Source organism: Choloepus didactylus, chromosome 1 (assembly GCF_015220235.1).
Source record: "Choloepus didactylus isolate mChoDid1 chromosome 1, mChoDid1.pri, whole genome shotgun sequence".
Lineage (NCBI taxonomy): Eukaryota > Metazoa > Chordata > Mammalia > Pilosa > Megalonychidae > Choloepus > Choloepus didactylus.
Window position 1 is genome coordinate 77,596,156 of NC_051307.1, and position 20,294 is coordinate 77,616,449.

Here is a 20,294-nt window from a genome sequence, read left to right on the forward strand (position 1 = left end):
TTCTTCTGTAATGGAACTCATTGTGGGTGTCTGTGTGTTTCAACCGGCCTGCTTTGCTTCTCCTTATGGGAACTGGGGTTCAGGGACTCTGCACAAGATAATGCTGATATTCTGGCACTATTGCTGCTATGTAATAAAGTCTTTGTCTCTGACCTAGGAGTCCCATGTCTTCTGCCAGTATCCATGGCTGGCTAACTTGTTAGCTTGCAAGAAAGGTCAAATCTCAGACCCTTCACGAGTCTCGACCTATGGTCTCTTCTTTTAAAGAGTTACTGACAAATAGGTAAAGTTAAGTTCATAGGTGTATTTAAAATTGTAATTATGTCAAAAGCATATGGTTTTAAAATCTGTTCATGATTGAAAATTGAGGTAGTTCCATTTCTGGTTATTATGTGAATACATGTTTCCCACATTTAAAAATTTTTTAAATGTCACTGGCTACATTTGTTTGGGAAAGTCAATACTTTTCAGACAAGGTCTAATTTACACTCTGATTAATTATAACAGGGGTTCACAAACTATGGTTCATAGGACACCTTTGGCCCAATGCCTGTTTTTGTAAACAAAGTCTTACTGAAACACAGACATGCCAATTCATTTATGGCTGCTTTTGTGCTACAATGGAAGAGCTGAGTAGTTAGAACATGGACTGTATGGCCTGTAGAGTGTAAAATACTTACTCAATGGCCTTTTGCGGAAAAAATTTGCCAACCCCTGGGCTAGAGGACTATTTAATATGTCAGTAATGCATTTTATATCCCTTATAGTAAGAATTCTCTTTCTCCCTTGCCCGACTTCAACTGTTCTCAATTATTTTGTAATACTGTACCTGCTTCGACTCTACTATAGTATGCTGTTCTTCTCACTTCCCACTCCAGGCAAGAGGTTCCAACTTATTTCTCTTGGTATATTTTAAGCCAGGCACATTTAGACACTGGCCTCTATTCTAATGTAAACCCTATAAAAGATTCCTAAATGTGGAAATGGATTGGTTCAATATCAGATTTTTTTTTTTTTTTTTTTTTTTGTTACTACAAAAGTCCTGGACCAGCAGCACAAAGTCTCCCTGGGCCCTTATCATGTTAGTCAGACTCTTGCCTGCGCTTTTGAATTCTGCTTAGAAAGTTATTGGCCACTCAGACTCTCAGAACTTGGATGTTGGCTCTTTCTGAACTGCCTACCTATTTTCAGACTTAGGCTCTGTTTTGACTATGTTTAGATAGATCTCAACTCTTCCAGGCCTGGTTCTTTTTCCTACATATTAGATCTGATGCCACACACTTTGTAAGCAGTGGGAAAGCACTGAAGCAAAGAGTATTTAGCAAATTTTCTCAAGTCATTTTTATATTTATATGACTCTTACATATAATGAAGAATATCCATATTCACTGTACCCACCTGGTCAGATGTAAAACTTAATATTTCAAAGCTGCATCCAAGTAAAAATAATATCACAGGGAGAGGAATTGGAAAGTCTTTCAAGTGCATGTTCAAAAATGCTGCAAAAAATATGTCATTACTGAAAGGCAATGAAATATCACATTTATAGGACTTATTTATGTGGCATGTTTTCTTAATACCGATGACAATGATATAATGTTCCATACTCATTTCCTATTTTCCTATAAGGAAAACCTTCCTTCACACTTAAGCATACAAACAGTGTAACTGCTAATCTAACAGGTTCCTGATTCACTTCTTCTCTGATTTATCTAATTTTCTTAATGTTTTTTAATAACTAATTCCATCAATTCTTGACTCTTGTGTTACTACTGAAATATTTATAGTACAAACAAATCAGAGATTAATTTCTTTAGCAATCCTGCAATGAGAAGTTAATAAATAAATAACTTAAACTTCAAAGAAAACTCCAGACTAGTTAAAAAGGAGGAACCAGCTATAATAATTTGTCCAACGAGAAAAATGTATTATATATAGGAGTGACATCAACAAGATGGTAGAGAAAGATGTCCCTGGCAACTCCCTCCCAGAAAGAGTGAAAAATAGGCAGAATCTGTAAGAACCAACTTCCCAAGAACTCCAGAAAGTGGTTGAGGATAGGAAACAACATAGTGAATGCCAAATCAGGAAGAAGAAAACCTAAAAACAGTAGGAAAGAGGTGTGATGTATTTTCTTGCCCTGACCCCTCTTTCTCCCTTGGCTTAGTGCTGCAGGCTGTGAGACCAGCAGTGACTTGGTGGTCCATGCACATTCCTAGTGTGGGCCACTGTTGCACGGTTATTGGCATATCTAACTGCAAATTTGGTGTGTGTGGATGTCCACTCCAGCCTGCTCCCTGGAAGACTGATTCAAGGTACTCTTTTGGGTCACCTAAACAGTAATTTACCCTAGGAAGAGATGTGGTACAGAGCAGTGGAGTGGAGCCAAGCAGACTGTAGCTGCCTGAGGCAAAAGACTGATAATGAAACATAGAATACAGTGCCTGGGTCCCTGGAAGAGAAGTTGGCATGAGAATCTCATTTTTAGGAGAAAAAACATTCACACATACTTAGGAATTCTTGGACCCTACCCCACATTGTCAGGGCAAGAAATGTGCTCAAAAATATATGAGAAGATCTTAGCTGTTCACCCAGGCTGGTCTGTGAGTTTGGTATAAACTAGGCTAAGCATTGAAGAAGGACATCAATACAGAACCCTTGGGGAAGGGGAAGAATCTGACTTTCAAAATTAACATATCAAACTTTCAAATTCCCAGACTTCAACAACAACAAATCACAAAGCACACAAAGAAACAGGAATAGAAAACCCATTCAAAGGAACAAAAAAAAAAAAAGCAACTGAAATTATCTTTGAGGAAGTTCAGACTTTGGGCCAACTAATCAAAGATGTTAAGCCAACTCTCCTAAATAAGCTCACTGTTGAAGGAAACATGGATAAGGAATTTCAGGAAATCAGGAAAGCTATTCATGAGCAAAAGAAAGAATTAGAAACTATAAAAAGCAATCAGACAGAAGTTCTAGAGATGGGAAACATAATAACTGAAATGAAAATCACACTAGAGGGAGTAAAAAACAAATTTGTACAGACAGAAGAAAGAATCAGTGAACTTGAAGATAGGATAATTGAAATTATTCAGTCAGAGATGCAGAAAGAAAAAAGAATGAAAATATGTGAGCAGAACATAGGGGACTTGTGGGATACCAGGAAGCATGCAAATATAAGCACAATGGAAGTCTCAGAAGGGGAAGAGAAAAAGTAAAGTGCAGAAAGAAAATCTGAGGAAATAATGGCCATAAATTTCCAAAATGCCATGAAAGACATGAATATACATATCCATAAGCCCCCAGAATTCCATATATGATATATTCAAAGAGATCCACTCTGAAACGTATTATAGTCAAACTGTTGAAGGACAAAGACAAAGAGAATCCTAAAAGTGGCAAGAGAGAAGATATTCATCTCATATAAGTGATCCTCAATAAGATTAAGTGGTTTCTCATCAGAAAACATTGAGGACAGAAAGCAGTGGGATGCTATATTTAAGGTTCTGAAAGGAAAGAAATTGTCAACTAAGAATTCTATAACTGGCAAACTGTCCTTCAAAAATGAGGGACAAATTAAAATATCCCCAAATAAACAAAAGCTGAGGAGGTTTGTTATCACTAGAACTGCCCCAAAGCAAATTCTAACAGGAGCCCTTTGGGATGAAAGAAAAGGACACTAAACAGTAACTTGAAACCATTTGAAGAAATAAAGATACACAATAAAATTAATAATATGGGTAAATATAAATTCCAGTATTATTGTATCTTTGCATGCAATGTTACCTAGTATCTCTTACATCATCTAAAATACAAATATTTAAAAACTAATCATATTTATATGTTTTGAGACACAAAATATAAAATGAAAGATGTAATTTTTGACAAGGATGACATAAAGAGTACAGACAGAGGAGTATAGGAACAGAGACCATGTACGCTACTGAAGTTAAGTTTGTATAAATTGAAACTAGATTTTATGGATTTAGGATATCAAATGTAAACCCCATGGTAACCACAAAAAGTATCTCAAAATATACACAGAAAATGAAATGAGAAGGAGATCAAACTGTTTTGTTACAAAATATAAAGTACACACAAAAGATGGCAGCAATGGAGGAAATTAAGGACAAAAAAGGTATGAGATACAAAAACAAATGGTAAAATGGCTGAAGTAAATCCTGTATTAAAAATTACTTTGAATGTAAATGTATTAAATCCTCCAATCAAAAGGCAGAGCTTGGCAGAATGGATAATGAAAACATGATCCAACTGTATGCTGTTTATAAGAGATTCATCTTAGGCCCAAAGGAAAAATAAGTTGAGAGTGAAAGGATGTAAAAAAAATATTCCATGCAAATAGTAATCAAAAGAGAACTGGTACAGCTACACTAATATCATACAAAATAGACTTTAAGTAAAAACAGTTAAACAAGGACAAAGAAGGACACTATATATTAATAAAATGCTTACTCCACTCAGAAGATATAACAATTATAAACATATATGAACAGAGCCCCAAAGCACATAAAGGAAATATTAACAATTGACATTAGAAATAATAGTTGGAGCTTAAATACTCCACTTTCATAATGGATAGGACAATTATAAAGTAGATAATCAAGGAAAAATAAGACTTGAACAACTCTATCAAACAGACACCTATAGAACACTCTACCCAATGAAAGCAGAATACACCTTTTTCTCAAATGCATGTGAAACATTCTCCAATATAGAGTATATGTTAGTCCAGAAAACAAATTAAAATTATTTAAATCATACAAAGTATGTTCACTGACTACAGTGGGGAATGTAGCCAGAAATCAATAACAGAAGGAAATTTGGGAAATTCACAGAAATGTGGAAATTAAACAACATACTCGTAAATAACCAATGGATCAGAGAAAAAAATAAGGGAAACAAAATACTTTGAAATGAATGGAAATATAAACACCACTACACACCTATGAAACATTTCACACACAATAACAGAATACACATTCTTTTCAAGTGGACATAGAGGGACCATGTGTTGGTTTGGAGGCTGTATGTATCTTCAGAAAGATTCATGTTCTTTTAATGCATTACTATTGGTGCAGACCTGTTGTAGGTGGGGATCTTTTGATTAGGTTACTTCAACTGAGATGTGACCCACCCCATTCATGGTGGGTCTTAATCCTTTTTCTGGAGTCCTTTATGAGAGGATAAAAGACAGTGAAAGCCCAGAGAGCTCAGAGAGAAAAGCCCTGGAGAAGCTAAGAGAGGACACACAGAGGAAGTCACTGGAACCAGAAGCTGAAAGCAATAAAACTTGGAAGTGAAGTAAAAGCAGACTCTGGCCATGTGCCTTCCCAGGTGACAGAGTTGTCCTGGATGCCAGCAGTGTTTCTTCAGAGAAGTTACCCTCCTGTTGATGCCTTAATTTGGACATTTTCATGGCCTTAGAATGGTGACTTGGAAGCTAATAAATTCCCATTGTTAAAAACCAGTCCATTTCTGGTATACTGCATTTTGACAGCTTTAGCAAACTGAAACAGACTAAGTTAGGTCACAAAATAAGTCTAAATAAAGTTCAAAAGATTCATTAGAAAATCAATATCAGAAGGCAAATTAGAAATTCACAAATATGTGGACAGTAAACAACACATGCTTAAACAACCAGTGAGTCAGAAGAAATCACAAAGGAAATTAGAAAATTCTTACAAATGAATTAAAATGAAAACAACATGCAGAGGGGCAAGATGGCAGCATAGAGAGGAGTGGAAGCTAAGTAGTCCCCTGGAACAACTACAAAAAAACAGAAACAACTAGTAAATAATCCAGAATAACTGCGGGGGGACAAACGAGACCATCCACTCATCATACACCAACCTGAATTAGGAGGAATGCCCGAGAACACAGCATAAAATCTGTAAGTAAAACCTGTGGAACCAGGTCGGGAGACCCCCTCCCCCACAGCCCGAGCTGCGGAGCCTCATGGTGCCAGAGAGAAGCTCTCTCCCAGCAAGCGAATACAGCTCAGCTGAGCTCCAACTGGGGTTTTAAGTAGCGAATGTGAACTGCTCACTACAGGTATGCAGCCCCAAAAAACAGACAGAGGCTTTGGGTGACGACTGAGCTGGGAGAGCCAGAGGGTCACCTTGACTGGGTCTGAAGGGGACTATCTGTTTCTTTTTCGGCTCAGTGGAGAAAGCCCCAGTCATTTTAAGTTTCCAGGGCTGTGACTAGGGGAAGGGCGGAGACAGCACAAGCAGAGAGCAAGACCATTGAAATGCTAATGACCTCCACCTGGGGGCTCTGTCTTCTCTAGGAGGAAAGGGGTGGGGCCCTTTCCATTCAGAACCAGACCCCAGAGCCTGGGGGAACACAGCCATACTGCCTCACACCAGTCAAGAATTATAGGCTAACAGGTGTCACCTGCTGGGCAGAAAAGCACAGTGACCTGAGGCATCAAAGGGTGGAGCAATTTTCTGAGATACACCCGCAGGGAAACCAGATACTGAATATTTCTTCCCTCTGGGACCTGAGCCTGTTCTGGTCTGGGAAAACCTGATTTGGATAACCAAGGAAACCATGCTTAGACAACAGAAAATTACAACCTACACTAAGAAAAACAAAGTTATGGCCCAGTCAAAGGAACAAACGTACACTTCAACTGAGATACAGGAATTTAAACAACTAATGCTAAATCAATTCAAAAAGTTTAGAGAAGATATTGCAAAAGAGATAGAGGCTGTAAAGGAAGCACTGGACATGTATACGGCAGAAATCAAAAGTTCAAAAAAACAACTAGTAGAATCTATGGAAATGAAAGGCACAACACAAGAGATGAAAGACACAATGGAAACATACAACAGCAGATCTCAAGAGGCAGAAGAAAACACTCAGGAACTGGAGAACAAAACACCTGAAAGCCTACACGCAAAGGAGCAGATGGAGAAAAGAATGAAAAAATATGAGCAACGTCTCCGGGAACTCAAAGATGAAACAAAGTACAATAATGTATGTATCATTGGTGTCCCAGAAGGAGAAGAGAAGGGAAAGGGGGCAGAAGCAATAATAGAGGAAATAATTAATGAAAATTTCCCATCTCTTATGAAAGACATAAAATTACAGATCCAAGAAGCGCAGCGTACTCCAAACAGAAGAGATATGAATAGGCCTACGCCAAGACACTTAATAATCAGATTATCAAATATCAAAGACAAAGAGAGAATCCTGAAAGCAGCAAGAGAAAAGCGATCCATTACATACAAAGGAAGCTTAATAAGACTATGTGCGGATCTCTCAGCAGAAACTATGGAGGCAAGAAGGAAGTGGTGTGATATATTTAAGAAAACAACATGCCAAATTTTATGGGACGCAGCAAAGGCAGTTCTGAGGGAAATTTATAGCTGTAAATGCCTATTAAAAAAAGAGGAACGACCCCCAAATCAATAACCTAATGTCACATCTTGAGAAACTAGGAAAAGAAGAACAAAGTAAACCTAAAGTTAGTATAAGAAAGGAAATAATGAAGATTAGAATGGAGATAAATGGCATAGAGAATAGTAATACAAATAGAGAATCAATAACACCTAAAATTGACTCTCTGAAAGATCAAAAACATTGACAAACCTGATAAAGAAAAAAAGAAAAAGATGCAATAACTAAAATCAGAAAATGAAGATAGATAATCTACTACTGATCTTGTGTAAATTGAAAGGATTATAAGAGAATACTGTGGAAAATTATAAAACAAATATTATTTAGATGATATGGACCAATTCCTATAATTATACAGAAATAAACTGACTCAGGAAGAAATAGAAGACCTCAACAGACCTATATCAAATAGAGATTGAATCAATAATCAAAAAACCCCCCCAAAAAACAAAATTCCAGGGCTACATGGCTTCATTGGTGAATTCTACTAAACAATGAAAGAAGAATCAACTCCAATATTTCTCAAACTTTTCCAAAAAAATTGAAGAGGAGGGAAGTCTTCCTAACTCATTCTATGAAGCCTTCATTACTCTATACTAAAGCCAGATAAAGACATGAGAAGGAAAACAGAACAACAAACCAATTTCCCTAATGAATAGAGATGAAAAAAATCCTCAAAAAATACCAGGAAAATGGAATTCAACAGCATATTAAAAGGATTATACACCAAGACCACATGGAATTTATCTCATGAATGCAAAGGTGATTCAACATATGAAAATCTAACAATGTAACAAAACACATTAATAGAGTGAAAAAAACACACACACATGATCATAGCAACTGACACAGAAAACAGCATTTGCAAAATGCTTTGATGATAAATACAGTCAGAAATCTAGGAATATAAGGTAACTTCTGAACATGATAAAGGGCATTTATGAAAAACACACTGATAGCATTATACTCAATGACAAGACTGAAAGATTTCCCCCTAAGATCAGAAACAAGACAAGGATACCTGCTCTCACCACAGCTTTTCAACAGTGTACTGGAAATTCTAGCTAGAGCAATTCAGCAAGAAAAGAAATAAAAGGCATCTAAATTGGAAAAGAAAATGTAAAACAATCTCTGTTTGCAGATGACATGATTCTTTCTATAGAAAAATCCCAAAGAATCCACAAGTGAACCAATAGAGCTAATAAACAAATTCAGCAAGGTTGTAGGCTACAAGATTAACATTCAAAAATCAGTTGTGTCTGTTTAAAAAGCTGAAAAAGAGTCCAGACTTCTATTAGAAATATGAATGAAGCATATCTGGTTAGGACTAGGGCAAATTGGGCCAAAAGGTAAAGAACAGTACTGACTGCATTTTTAAACTTCAACTTCCATGTGAGATCAAGGGAAGAGATCTATATTTCCTATACAATTTAACTCATACAGTTTGTTCAAACACCAAAATTACATGGACCTGGTAGGTTTGTATAGGTTAATGTGAAATAGTGACACATTCCAAAGTAATTTGGGTAGAGAATAAAAATATATATGCAGGGTCCCCCTGAGGAGCTGGAGGAAAACATGGAAGTGTTGGACTTCCTCACTTGGATTGCAGCTGATGGTCTTACAAACATTGAGGACTGGCAGTTTGGTATGCCAATCCCTCTATCTTGGGGCTTGCCCTTATGAAGCACATTACTGCAAAGGAGAGGATAAATATGCTTATAATTGTTCCTAAGAGTCTCCTCCTGAGTACCTCTTTATTGCTCAAATGTGGCCTCTCTCTCTAGCTAACCCAACCTGGCAGGTGAACTCACTACCCTCCCCCCCATATACAGAATCTGACTCCTAGGGGGGTAAATCTCTCTGGCAACACAGGATATGACTCCTGAGGATGAATCTGAACCCAACATTGTGGGATTGAGAACATCTTCTTGACCAAAAGGGGGATGTGAAATGAACCAAAATAAAGTTTCAGTGGCTGAGAGATTCCAAATGGAGTCAAGAGTTCACTCTGGTGGGCTCTCTTACACACTATATAGATAACCCTTTTTAGGTTTTAATGTACCGGAATAGCTAGAAGTAAATACCTGAAACTATCAAACTCCAACCCAGTGGCCTTGACTCTTGAAGATGACTGCATAACAATGTAGCTTATAAGAGGTGACAGTGTGATTATGAAAGCCTTGTGGATCACACTCCCTTTATCCAGTGTATGGATGAATGAGTAGAAAAATGGGGACAAAAACTAAATGAAAAATAGGGCAGGGGGGATGATTTTGGTGGTTTTTTTTTACTTTTATTTTTTATTTTTAATTTTACTTTTTCTGGTATAAGGGAAATGTTCAAAAAATAGATTGGGGTGATAAATGCATAACTATATGATAGTATTGTGAACAGTTGATTGTACACCATGAATGATTGTATGATATGTGAATATATCTCAATAAAACTGAATTTAATTAAAAAATCAGTTATGGGTCAGTGAGAAGAGGAACAGATAAAGAACAAAACAACCAACAAGAAACCCTAGGCAAAAGAGATAAAAACGACCTCCAGGATAAACTAAGCAAGAAAATCAGATGCTAAGACAACAGAAAATATCATGACTCATACCAGGAAGCATGAAGATATGGCCAAGCTAAAGGAACAAACTAACACCTCAATGGATATATGGGAGTTGAAACAACTAATTAAAGATGTTCAAACAAATCTTCTAAATCAAATTAACAAGTTGAAGGAAAATATGGCAAAATAGATGAAGGAATAACGAAAACACAGGGTCTCCAAAGAGAAGAACTAGAAAGCTTGAAAACAACAAATGGCAGAACTTATGGGAATGATAGTCACAATAGAAGAGATGAAAAACAAAATAACAGCAGTTTTGAACAGGCAGAAGAAAGGATTAGTGAACTAGAAGGCAAGGCATCTGAAATCAAACACACAAAAGAACAGATAAGAAAAAGAATGGAAAAATAAAAGCAGGGTCTCAGGGAACTGAATGACAACATGAAGCCCAAGAATATATGCATTATGGGTGTCCCAAAAGGAGAAGAGAAGAGAAAAGGGGCAGAAAGAATAATGGAGGAAATAATCAATGAAAATTTCCCAACTCTTATGAAAGACATAATATTATAGGTCCAAAACAGATTCAAATAGACCTACTCCAGACACTTACTGATCAAATTGTCCAGTGTCAAGGACAAAGAGAGAATTCTGAAAGCAGCAAGAGAAATGTGATCCATCACATACAAGGGAAGCTCAATAAACTTAAGTGTGACTGCCCTCCCCCCTATGTGGGATCTGACACCCAGGGAAGTAAATCTCCCTGGCAATGTGGAATATGACTCCCAGGGAGGAATCCAGACCCAGCATCATGGGATGGAGAACATCTTCTTGACCAAAGAGGGATGTGAAAGAAATAAGCTTCAGTGGCTGAGAGATTACAAAAGGAGCTGAGAAGTCACTCTGGTGGGTACTCTTATGCACAATATAGACAACCCTTTTTAGGTTCTAATGAATTGGAATAGCTAGCAGTAAATACCTGAAACTATCAAACTACAACCCAGAACCCATGAATCTTGAAGACAATTGTATAAAAATGTAGCTTATGAGGGATGACAATGTGATTGGGAATGCCATATGGACCACACTCCCATTTGCCAAGAGTATGGATGAATGAGTAGAAAAATGGGAGCAAAAAAAAAAAAAAAAAAAAAGGCACCCAGTGTTCTTTTTTTACTTTAATTGTTCTTTTTCACTTTAATTTTTATTCTTATTATTTTTGTGTGTGTGGTAATGAAAATGTTCAAAAATTAATTTTGCTGATGAATGCACAAATATATAATGGTACCGTGAACTGAATGTATGCTTTGTATGACTGCATGGTATGTGAATATATCTCAATAAAAATGAATTAAAAAAAAAAGCTTAAGTGTGAATCTCTCAGCCAAACCCATGGAGGTGAGAAGGCAGTGGTATGATATATTTAAGAAACTGAAAAAAAAATTTCAACCAAGAATTCTATATCTGACAAAACTGTCCTTCAACACTGAGGGAGAGTCAAAAATGTTTATAGATAAACTGACACTGAGAGAGATCGTGAACAGGATATCTGCTCCCTACTAAAGGCAGTGCTACAGACATATAAGAAAAGACTGGAGAGAGACATTTGGAGAAGAGTGTAGAAATGAAGATTAGCAGTAGGGATAACTAATAGGGTAAAAAGAGAAAAAAAAGTAAGATATGACAGAAAAAATGGTTGAAAAAAGTACTGCCACTATAGTAACAACATTAACTGTTAATGGATTAAACTCCCTTATAAAAAGACACAAATTGGTGGAATGGATTAAAAAAAAAAAAAACAAAAAAATCAAAACAGGATCCATCTATATGCTGTCTACAAGAGATTCACTTAAGATCCAAGGACAAAAACAGGTTGGTAGTGAAAGGTTGGAAAAATATATTTTATGCAAACAACAATGAGAAAATAGTGGGGGGTAGCTATACAAACATCAGACAAATTAGACATCAAATGTAAAACAATTAAAAGAGACAGAGAAGGATACTGTGTATTAATAAAAGGAACAATCCATCAAGCAGGCATAACAATCATAAATATCTATGCACTGAGCCAGAGTGCCCGAAAATATATGAGGCAAACACTGACAACACTGAAGGGAGAAGTAGACACTTCTACAATAATAATTGGAGACTTCAATACACCACTCTCATCAATGGATAGAACATCTAGACTGAGGATCAATAAGGAAACAGATTTTGAATAATATAATAAATGAACTAGACTTAACAGACATTTACAGAACATTGCACCCAACAACAGAAGGATATATTTTTTTTTCTCAAGCACTCATGGATAATTCTCTAGGATAGACTACATGTTGGGTCACAAAGCACGTCTCAAAACATTTAAAAAGATTGAAATTATACAGAACCCTTGCTCAGATCATAATGGAATTAAGTTAGAAATCAATAACAGACAGAAAGCTGGAAAAGTCACTAATATATGGAGGTTAAACAACACATTCTTAAACAAGAGAAATCAGTAAATATCGAGAGGTAAATGAAAACAAGAACACAACATATCAAAACTTATGGGATGCAACAAAAGCAGTGCTGAGAGGGAAATTTACTCCCTAAATACCTATATCAAAAAAGAAGAAAGGACAAAAATCTAGGAATTAACTCCTCACCTGGAGGAACTAGAGAAAGAACAGCAAACTGACCCAAAGCAAACAGAAGGAAAGAAATAACAAAGACCATAACAGAAAAAATGAAATTGAGAACATGAAAACAATAGAGAGAATCAATAAAAACAGAAGTTGTTTTTTTAAGAAAATCAGTAAAATTGATGGACTCTTACCTAGGCTGATACAGCAAAAAAGAGAAAGGTTGCAAATAAATAAAATTAGAAATAGGAGGAAGGACATAACTACTGACCCCGCAGAATTAAGGGAGATAATGAGAGGATATTATGAGGGGATATCATATATTATGAGCAGCTATATGCTAACAATCTAGACAAGTTAGACAAAATGGACAACTTCCTAGAAAGCATGAAAAACCAACATTGACTAGAGAAGAAATAGAAACCTCAACAAACCAATCACAAGTAGATACTGAATCAGTCATCAAAAGGCTCCCAAAAAAAGAAAAGTCCAGGACCAGATGGCTATACATGTGAATTCTACCAAGAATTCAAGTAAGAATTAGTACCAATCCTGCTTAAACTCTTCAAAAAAATTGAAGATAGGGAAATCTACCTAACTCATTCTCAGAAGCCAACATCACCCTAATACCAAAGCCAGACAAAGATACTATAAGAAAAGAAAACTACAGACCAATACTCAACAAAATACTTGCAAATCAAATCTGGCAGCACATTAAAAGAATTATACACCATGACCAAATGGGCTTTATTTTAGGTATGCAAGCGTGGTTCAACACAAGAAAGTCATTTAAAGTAATACATCTCATCAATAAATTAAAGAGGAAAAACCATATGATCACCTTGACTGATGCAGAAAAGGCATTTGGCAAAATTCAGCATCTTTCTTGATGAAAACACTTCAAAGGAGAAATAGAAGGAAACTTCCTCAGCATGATAAAGGGAATATGAAAAACCCACAGCTAACATCATACTCAATGGGGAAAGACTGAAAGCTTTCCCTCTAAGATCAGGAACAAGACAAGGATGCCCACTGTCACCATTGTTATTCAACATTATGCTGGAAGTTCTAGCTAGAGCAATTAGGCAAGAAAAAGAAATAAAAGGCATCCAAATTGGAAAATCAGAAGCAAAATTTTCACTTTTGCAGACGACATGATCCTACATGCAGAAAATCCTGAAAAAATCTACAGAAAAGCTACTAGAGCTAATAAATGAGTACAGCAAAGTAGCAGGATATAAGCTCAGCATCCAAAATCAGTAGTGATTCTATAAACCAGTAGTGAGGACTCTGAGGAGGAAATCAGGAAAAAAAAATCCATTTAAAATAGCAACTAAATGAATCAAATATTTAGGAATAAATTTAACCAAGGACATAAAAAAAACCTACACACCCTTCACAATCACACTGTCACCCCTTGTAATCTATGTTATTATATAATTGTCTTCAGGAGTCCAGACTGCTGGGTTGGAGTTTGGTAGTTTCAGGTATTTACTTCTAGCTATTCCAATACATTAAAGCCTAAGAGGTGTTATCTATATAGTACATAAGAATGTCCACCAGAGTGACCTCTCTACTCCATTTGGAATCTCTCAGCCACTGAAACTATTTCGTCTCATTTTGCATCCCCCTTTTGGTCAAGAAGATACTCTCAGTCCCACGATGCCGGGTCCACATTCATCCCCGGGAGTCATACTCTGCATTGCCAGGGAGATGTACACCCCTGGGAGTCGGGTCCCACGTAGGGGGGAGGGCAGCAAGTTCACCTGTCGAGATGGCTCAGTTAGAGAGAGAGAGGGCCACATCTGAGCAACAAAGAGGTACTCAGGGGGAGACTCTTAGGCACCATTACATACAACTTTAGACTCTCCTTTGTGGTTATGAGCTTCATAAGGGCAAGTCCCTTGCTCAAGGGCTCAGCACATCAAACCGCCAGTCCCAATGTTTGTGACAACATCAACACCAGTCCAGGTGAGGATGTCCAACACATCCGCACCTTCCCCCAGATCCTCGGGGCTGGGGAGGGGGAGGCTGTAAATATGTTTTTTATTATCTGCCCAAATTACTCTAGGATGTGTCACTATTTCACTCCAGCCTATACTAACCTACCATATCTCACTTCCTATTCAAAGTTCCATGCAATTGTGGTGTTTGAACAAATCGACTGTAGAGTTGTACCATTTAGAAAATTTAGATCCTGTACCAAATAGATATCTATTCCCTTGGTCTCATATGAAAGTTGAAGTTTTAAAACACAATCAGTTTCAACCTTTATCCTTTGGCCTGGCTTGCCCTGGTCTTAACCAGACCTGCTTCATTCATATCACTAATTGAAGTCTGGGCTCTTTTTCAGCTTTTTTTTTTTTTTGACAGTGGCTGTATGCACTAATACTGACATTCATATCTGCCGAGCTCTAGCTCTGAGTTTCAGGTGTCTCAGAGATATGCATTGTTCCAGAGACCAATCAGGTTATACACTAGGGGATCAGCATCTCAAAGTTTAGAGATAGGCCTTACAATTCAGGGATAGAGTTAACTGCTGTAAGAGCTTACAATCTAGGGACTATTACAATTATTGTGTCCACGTTAGGGTATGTGATTGGATGTTTCTTTGGAGTTGTGATCACTCAACTGTAAGCAAGATATTTCATTGGATAATTTCCATGGAGGTGTGGCCCTGCCCATTCAGCATGGGCCTTGATTAGCTCACTGGAGCACTATAAGAGCTCAAACAGAAGGAGCGAGCTTGCTACAGCTAAGAGGGACACTTTGAAGAATGCACAGAACCTGAGAGGGTAGCTGCAGATGAGAGACAGCACCATTGAAGATGGCCATTGAAAGCAGACTCTTGCTCCAGAGAAGCTAAGAGAGGGCAAACACCCCAAGGGCAACTAAGAGTGACATTTTTGAGGAACAGCAGCCTAGAGAAGAACATCCTGGGAGAAAGCCATTTTGAAACCAGAACTTCGGAGCAGACGCCAGCCACATGCCTTCCCAACTAACAGGTTTTCTGGACACCATTGGCCATCCTCCAGTGAAGGTACCCAATTGTTGATGACTTACCTTGGACACTTTATGGCCTTAAGACTGAAACTTTGTAACCAAATAAACCCCCTTTATAAAAAGCCGAAAAAAAAAAAAACCTACACACAGAAAATTACAAAGCATTGCTAAAAGAAATAAAGGAAGACTTCAGTAAATGGAAGACCTATACTCAAAATGATTTATAGATTTGATGTAATACCAATTAAAATCTCAACAACTTACATTGCAGAAATAGAAAAATGAATAATCAAATTTATTTGGAAGGGCAGGGTGCATCAAATAGCTAAAAATATCCTGAGAAAGAAAAATGAAGTGGGAGGTTTCACACTACCTGACTTTAACGCATATTACAAAGCTATGGTGGTCAAAACAGCATGATACTGGCATAAAGATAGATGTACTGACCAATGGAATTGAACCGAGTATTCAGAGGTGGACCCTCCCATATACAGACAACTGGTCTTTGATAAGGTGGTCAAGTCAACTCAACTAGGACAGAGCAGTCTCTTCAACAAATGATGCTTGGAGAACTGGATATCTATATCCAGAAGAATGAATGAGAACCCCTATCTCACACCTTATACAAAAATTTATTCAAAATGGGTCAGGGACCTAAACATTTGAGGTAAGACCACAAAATGTTTAGAAGAAATTGTAGAAAATACTTAAGGAACATGTGATAGGTGTTGATTTCCTAGACCTTACACCCAAACTGCGAGCAATGAAAGAAGAAATAGATGAATGGGATCTCCTCAAAACTGAATACTTTTCTACATCAAAGGACTTTGTTAGGAAAATAAAAAGGGAGCCTACACAATGGGAGACAATGTTTGGAGGCCACATATCAGATATGGATTTACTATTCAGAATATATAAAGGGATATTAAAACTCAACAACAAAAAGACAAGCAACACAATTAAAAAATTGGCAAAAACATGAATAGACACTTTTCCAAAGAGGAAATACAAATGGCTCAAAAACATTTGAAAAGAAGCTCAACTTCAGTAGCAATTAGAGAAATGCAAATCAAAACCATAATGAGATATCATCTCACACCCACTAGAATGGCATGTGTGTGTGTGTGTGTGTGTGTGTGTGTATAAAACAGAAATAAAAATCAAGTTCTGGAGAGGATGTGGAGAAATAGATACACTCATTCACTCTTGGTGGGAATGTAGAATGGTCCAACCACTCCAGAAGGCAGTTTCACGGGTCCTCAGGAAGCTAAGTTTAGAATTGCCACTTGATCCAGCAATCCCATTACTAGGTGTATACCTGGAGGAACTGAAAGCAGGGACATGAATGTACATTTTCACACTGATGTTTTTAGCAGCATTATTCACGTTAGCCTAGAGATGGAAACAACCCAAATGTCTATCAACAGATAAGTGATAAACAAACTGTGGTATATACACACAATGGAATACTACACAGCGATAAAACAGAATCAAGTCACAAAGCATGCAACAATGTGGATGAACTTTGAGGATATTAGGTTGAGCGAAATAAGCCAGAGAAAAGGACAAATACAGTATTGTCTGACTAATATGAACTAACTATAATGAGCAAATTCTAAGAGTTAAAGTTGAGAACACGGGTTATCAGGAGAAAGAGGGTAGAGATCGGGCACTTGATGTGAAGGAGTACAGAACATTCAACAGTATTGATTGTAAAGATCCAGAAATAGATAGCACAATGCTATGTGATGGTGTCACAATATTGTAAGTATAATGAAGAAAGCTGGATGTGAGTATGGTTGAAAGAGGAAGGGTAGGGGCAGATACCAGAAGGAAATAAAGAGGACAAAAAAGGACTGTATAACATAATGAGACCTAGAGCGGATGATGATGGTTAAATGCAAAAATACAAGAATGTTTTTACTTCAGGGAGAACAACTGACCATTGCAAGGTGTTATAAGTGGGATGGTATATGGAAAAAATATAGTTAATGCAAACTAGGGTATATGGTTAACAGTAACATTGTAGTATTTTTTCATTAATTGTAATAAAGGCAGTACACTAAAGCTAAATGTCAATAAGAGGGGGACTTAAGGTAGGGGGATGGGATTCTTGTTTTTTCTCTTTTCTCTTCTCCTTTCTTTGCAGAAAAAAATGGAAATGTTCTCATATAAACAGTGGTGCTGAATGCATAACTATGTGATTATACTGGGAACAACTGATTGTACACTTAGGATGGATTGTATGGTGTATGAATATAACTGTTTAAAAAATAAACAGAAGGATACAAGTGCTGGAGAAGATGTGAAGAGAGAGATATATCTATTCACTGTTGTTGGGGAAGTAAAATGGTGCAGCCCCTCTGGAGGGCAGTGTGGTGGTTCCACAGGAGGCTAAGTATAGGGTTGCCACATGATCCTGCAATCTCGTTATTAGACAACTTGGAAGAACTGAAAGCAGGGACATGAATAAGCATTTGCAAACTGCTGTTTATGGCAACATTATTCATGATTTGCAATGGATGGAGGTGGCATAAGTGAAAAATCAACTGATGAACAGAAGGGCAAAAAGCAATGTATACATATGATGGAATATTGAGTGGCTGCTAGAAGGAATGACATCATCTGTATTTTAAAACTTTAACTTATGAGTGAGACTAAAGGAAGAGATGTTTATTTGGTCCCAAGTTTAAATTTTCTACAGCACACTATCTAATTTAACCTATCTGGTCAGTTTATTTAAACAACTTAAATACATGGAACCTAGAGTAGGGAATGATATCCTTTTATTCTGTACAGGTTAATGTAATATCCAGATACATTCCAGAGTATTTTGGGTGGAAATAAAAAAGTATCTGCAAAGTCCCCTTGAAGAACTGGGGAAAAATGTGGAACTATTAAACTTCCTCACCTGGGAAATTTCTGATATTCTCTTAGGCACTAGGGACTCAAAATTTAATTAACCAAGCCCTCAATCTTGAGGGTTGACCTTAGGAAACTTATTTCTCTAATGGCAAAGCTAGGCCTGCATGTATTTATGCCTAAGAGTCACCCACAGAGAGCCTCTTTTGTTACTCAGATGTAGCCTCTCTCTTTAAGCAGACTTTGCAAATAGACTCATTATACTTCCCTCTACAATGCACATGACTCCCAGGGATGTAAGTCTCCCTGGCAACATGGGAGAAGACTCCCAGAGAAGGGCCTGGCCCTGGCATTGTGGGATTGAGAATGCCTTCTTGACCAAAAGGGGGAAAAGAAATGTAATAAAATAAAATGTCAGTTGCTAAGAGATTTCAAACAGAGTCCAGAGGTCACACTGGAGGTTAGTTACTCTTACGCAAGCTTTAGCCAGATATTGCAAACCACCACAGTATGCCAAGCCCCAACCAACAGTATTCCTGAAAACTCTAGTCTCTATAAAAATTTTTCTTTGTAAGTTTATTTTTTCAGAAACTTAAGGCCTCCAGATAAGCCCTGAAACCCAGAGGTACCAGTCTCTCCAAGTATGTCAACCAGTTTCATTCCTCTACACCCCATAAGGTCAATACCCCTTTACAGCATGAAGAAATTTTAAATGGTCATTGCCCAGACATCCCTGAAGATGGAAAGAAATGTCATATGTGAGAGAGGAGGTGTGACTGACAAATTAGGATTAACAAATGACTGTGACTACTGACTCATTACATAGTTAATTCTTTTTAGTGTCTAGTGTTTTAGAATAGCCAGAAGGAAATACCTGAAGTTGTTGAATTGTAATCCAGTAGTCCTGATCTTTGATAATGATTGTTTAACTACATACCAAAAAAAAAAGTCAGTTGCCCTTGTTTGCATGGATCTACTTCTGGATGTTTTGCTCTGTCCCACTGATCTTTTTTTTTTTTTAATATTCATTTTATTGAGATATATTCACATACCACACAGTCATATAAAACAAATCATACATTCGATTGTTCACAGTACTGTTACATAGTTGTACATTCATCACCAAAATCAATCCCCAACACCCTCATTACCACACGCACAAAAATAACCAGAATAATAATTAATGTGAAAAAGTGTGCTTCAGGTTTTAAAGCAGGGAAGGATAGTGAGGCATTTGCCTTGGGCCCCAAATTTAAGGGGCACCAAAAAACTCAGGAAATAGTATTTGAATGCAAGGTTTTAAAAAATCAAAAGTAATGCAAAAAGTCCATGGTGAACAAAATATCAAAATTTCAAATACAGATAACATTGGTAATGGTGCCATGCCAAGCCATTTAAGAGCATGATGCAAAGGTAGAATATCAACAATACTAATTTTTTTTTTTTTTAGAGATAACAGTAAAAATAATGTTTATTGTTTATTTTCTGATTACAACACAAATATATGCTCCTTGAATAAAATTTGGAAAACATATAAAAGTTTCAAAGAGAAAAAGTAAAAATTAAATATAACCCAACTTTTTAAAGTAACCAAATTTCTTATTATATTTCACTGAGTTTTTTTTTTATCTTCATTTTACTGAGATATATTCACATACCACGCAGTCATACAAAACAAATCGTACTTTCGATTGTTTACAGTACCATTACATAGTTGTACATTCATCACCTAAATCAATCCCTGACACCTTCATTAGCACACACAAAAAAATAACAAGAATAATAATTAGAGTGAAAAAGAACAATTGAAGTAAA

General features: G+C 36.8%; 1 protein-coding gene across 1 annotated transcript in view; it reads right to left on the reverse strand.

Annotated features, from left to right (window-relative positions):
- SLC9C1 (solute carrier family 9 member C1) overlaps positions 1 to 20,294 on the reverse strand; it is a 145,698-nt gene that overhangs the window by 107,162 nt on the left and 18,242 nt on the right. The window contains exon 3 of the mRNA XM_037813191.1: positions 1,399 to 1,499. Within this exon, the coding sequence (XP_037669119.1) occupies positions 1,399 to 1,499 (101 nt within the window). The remainder of the gene's footprint in view (positions 1 to 1,398; positions 1,500 to 20,294) is intronic.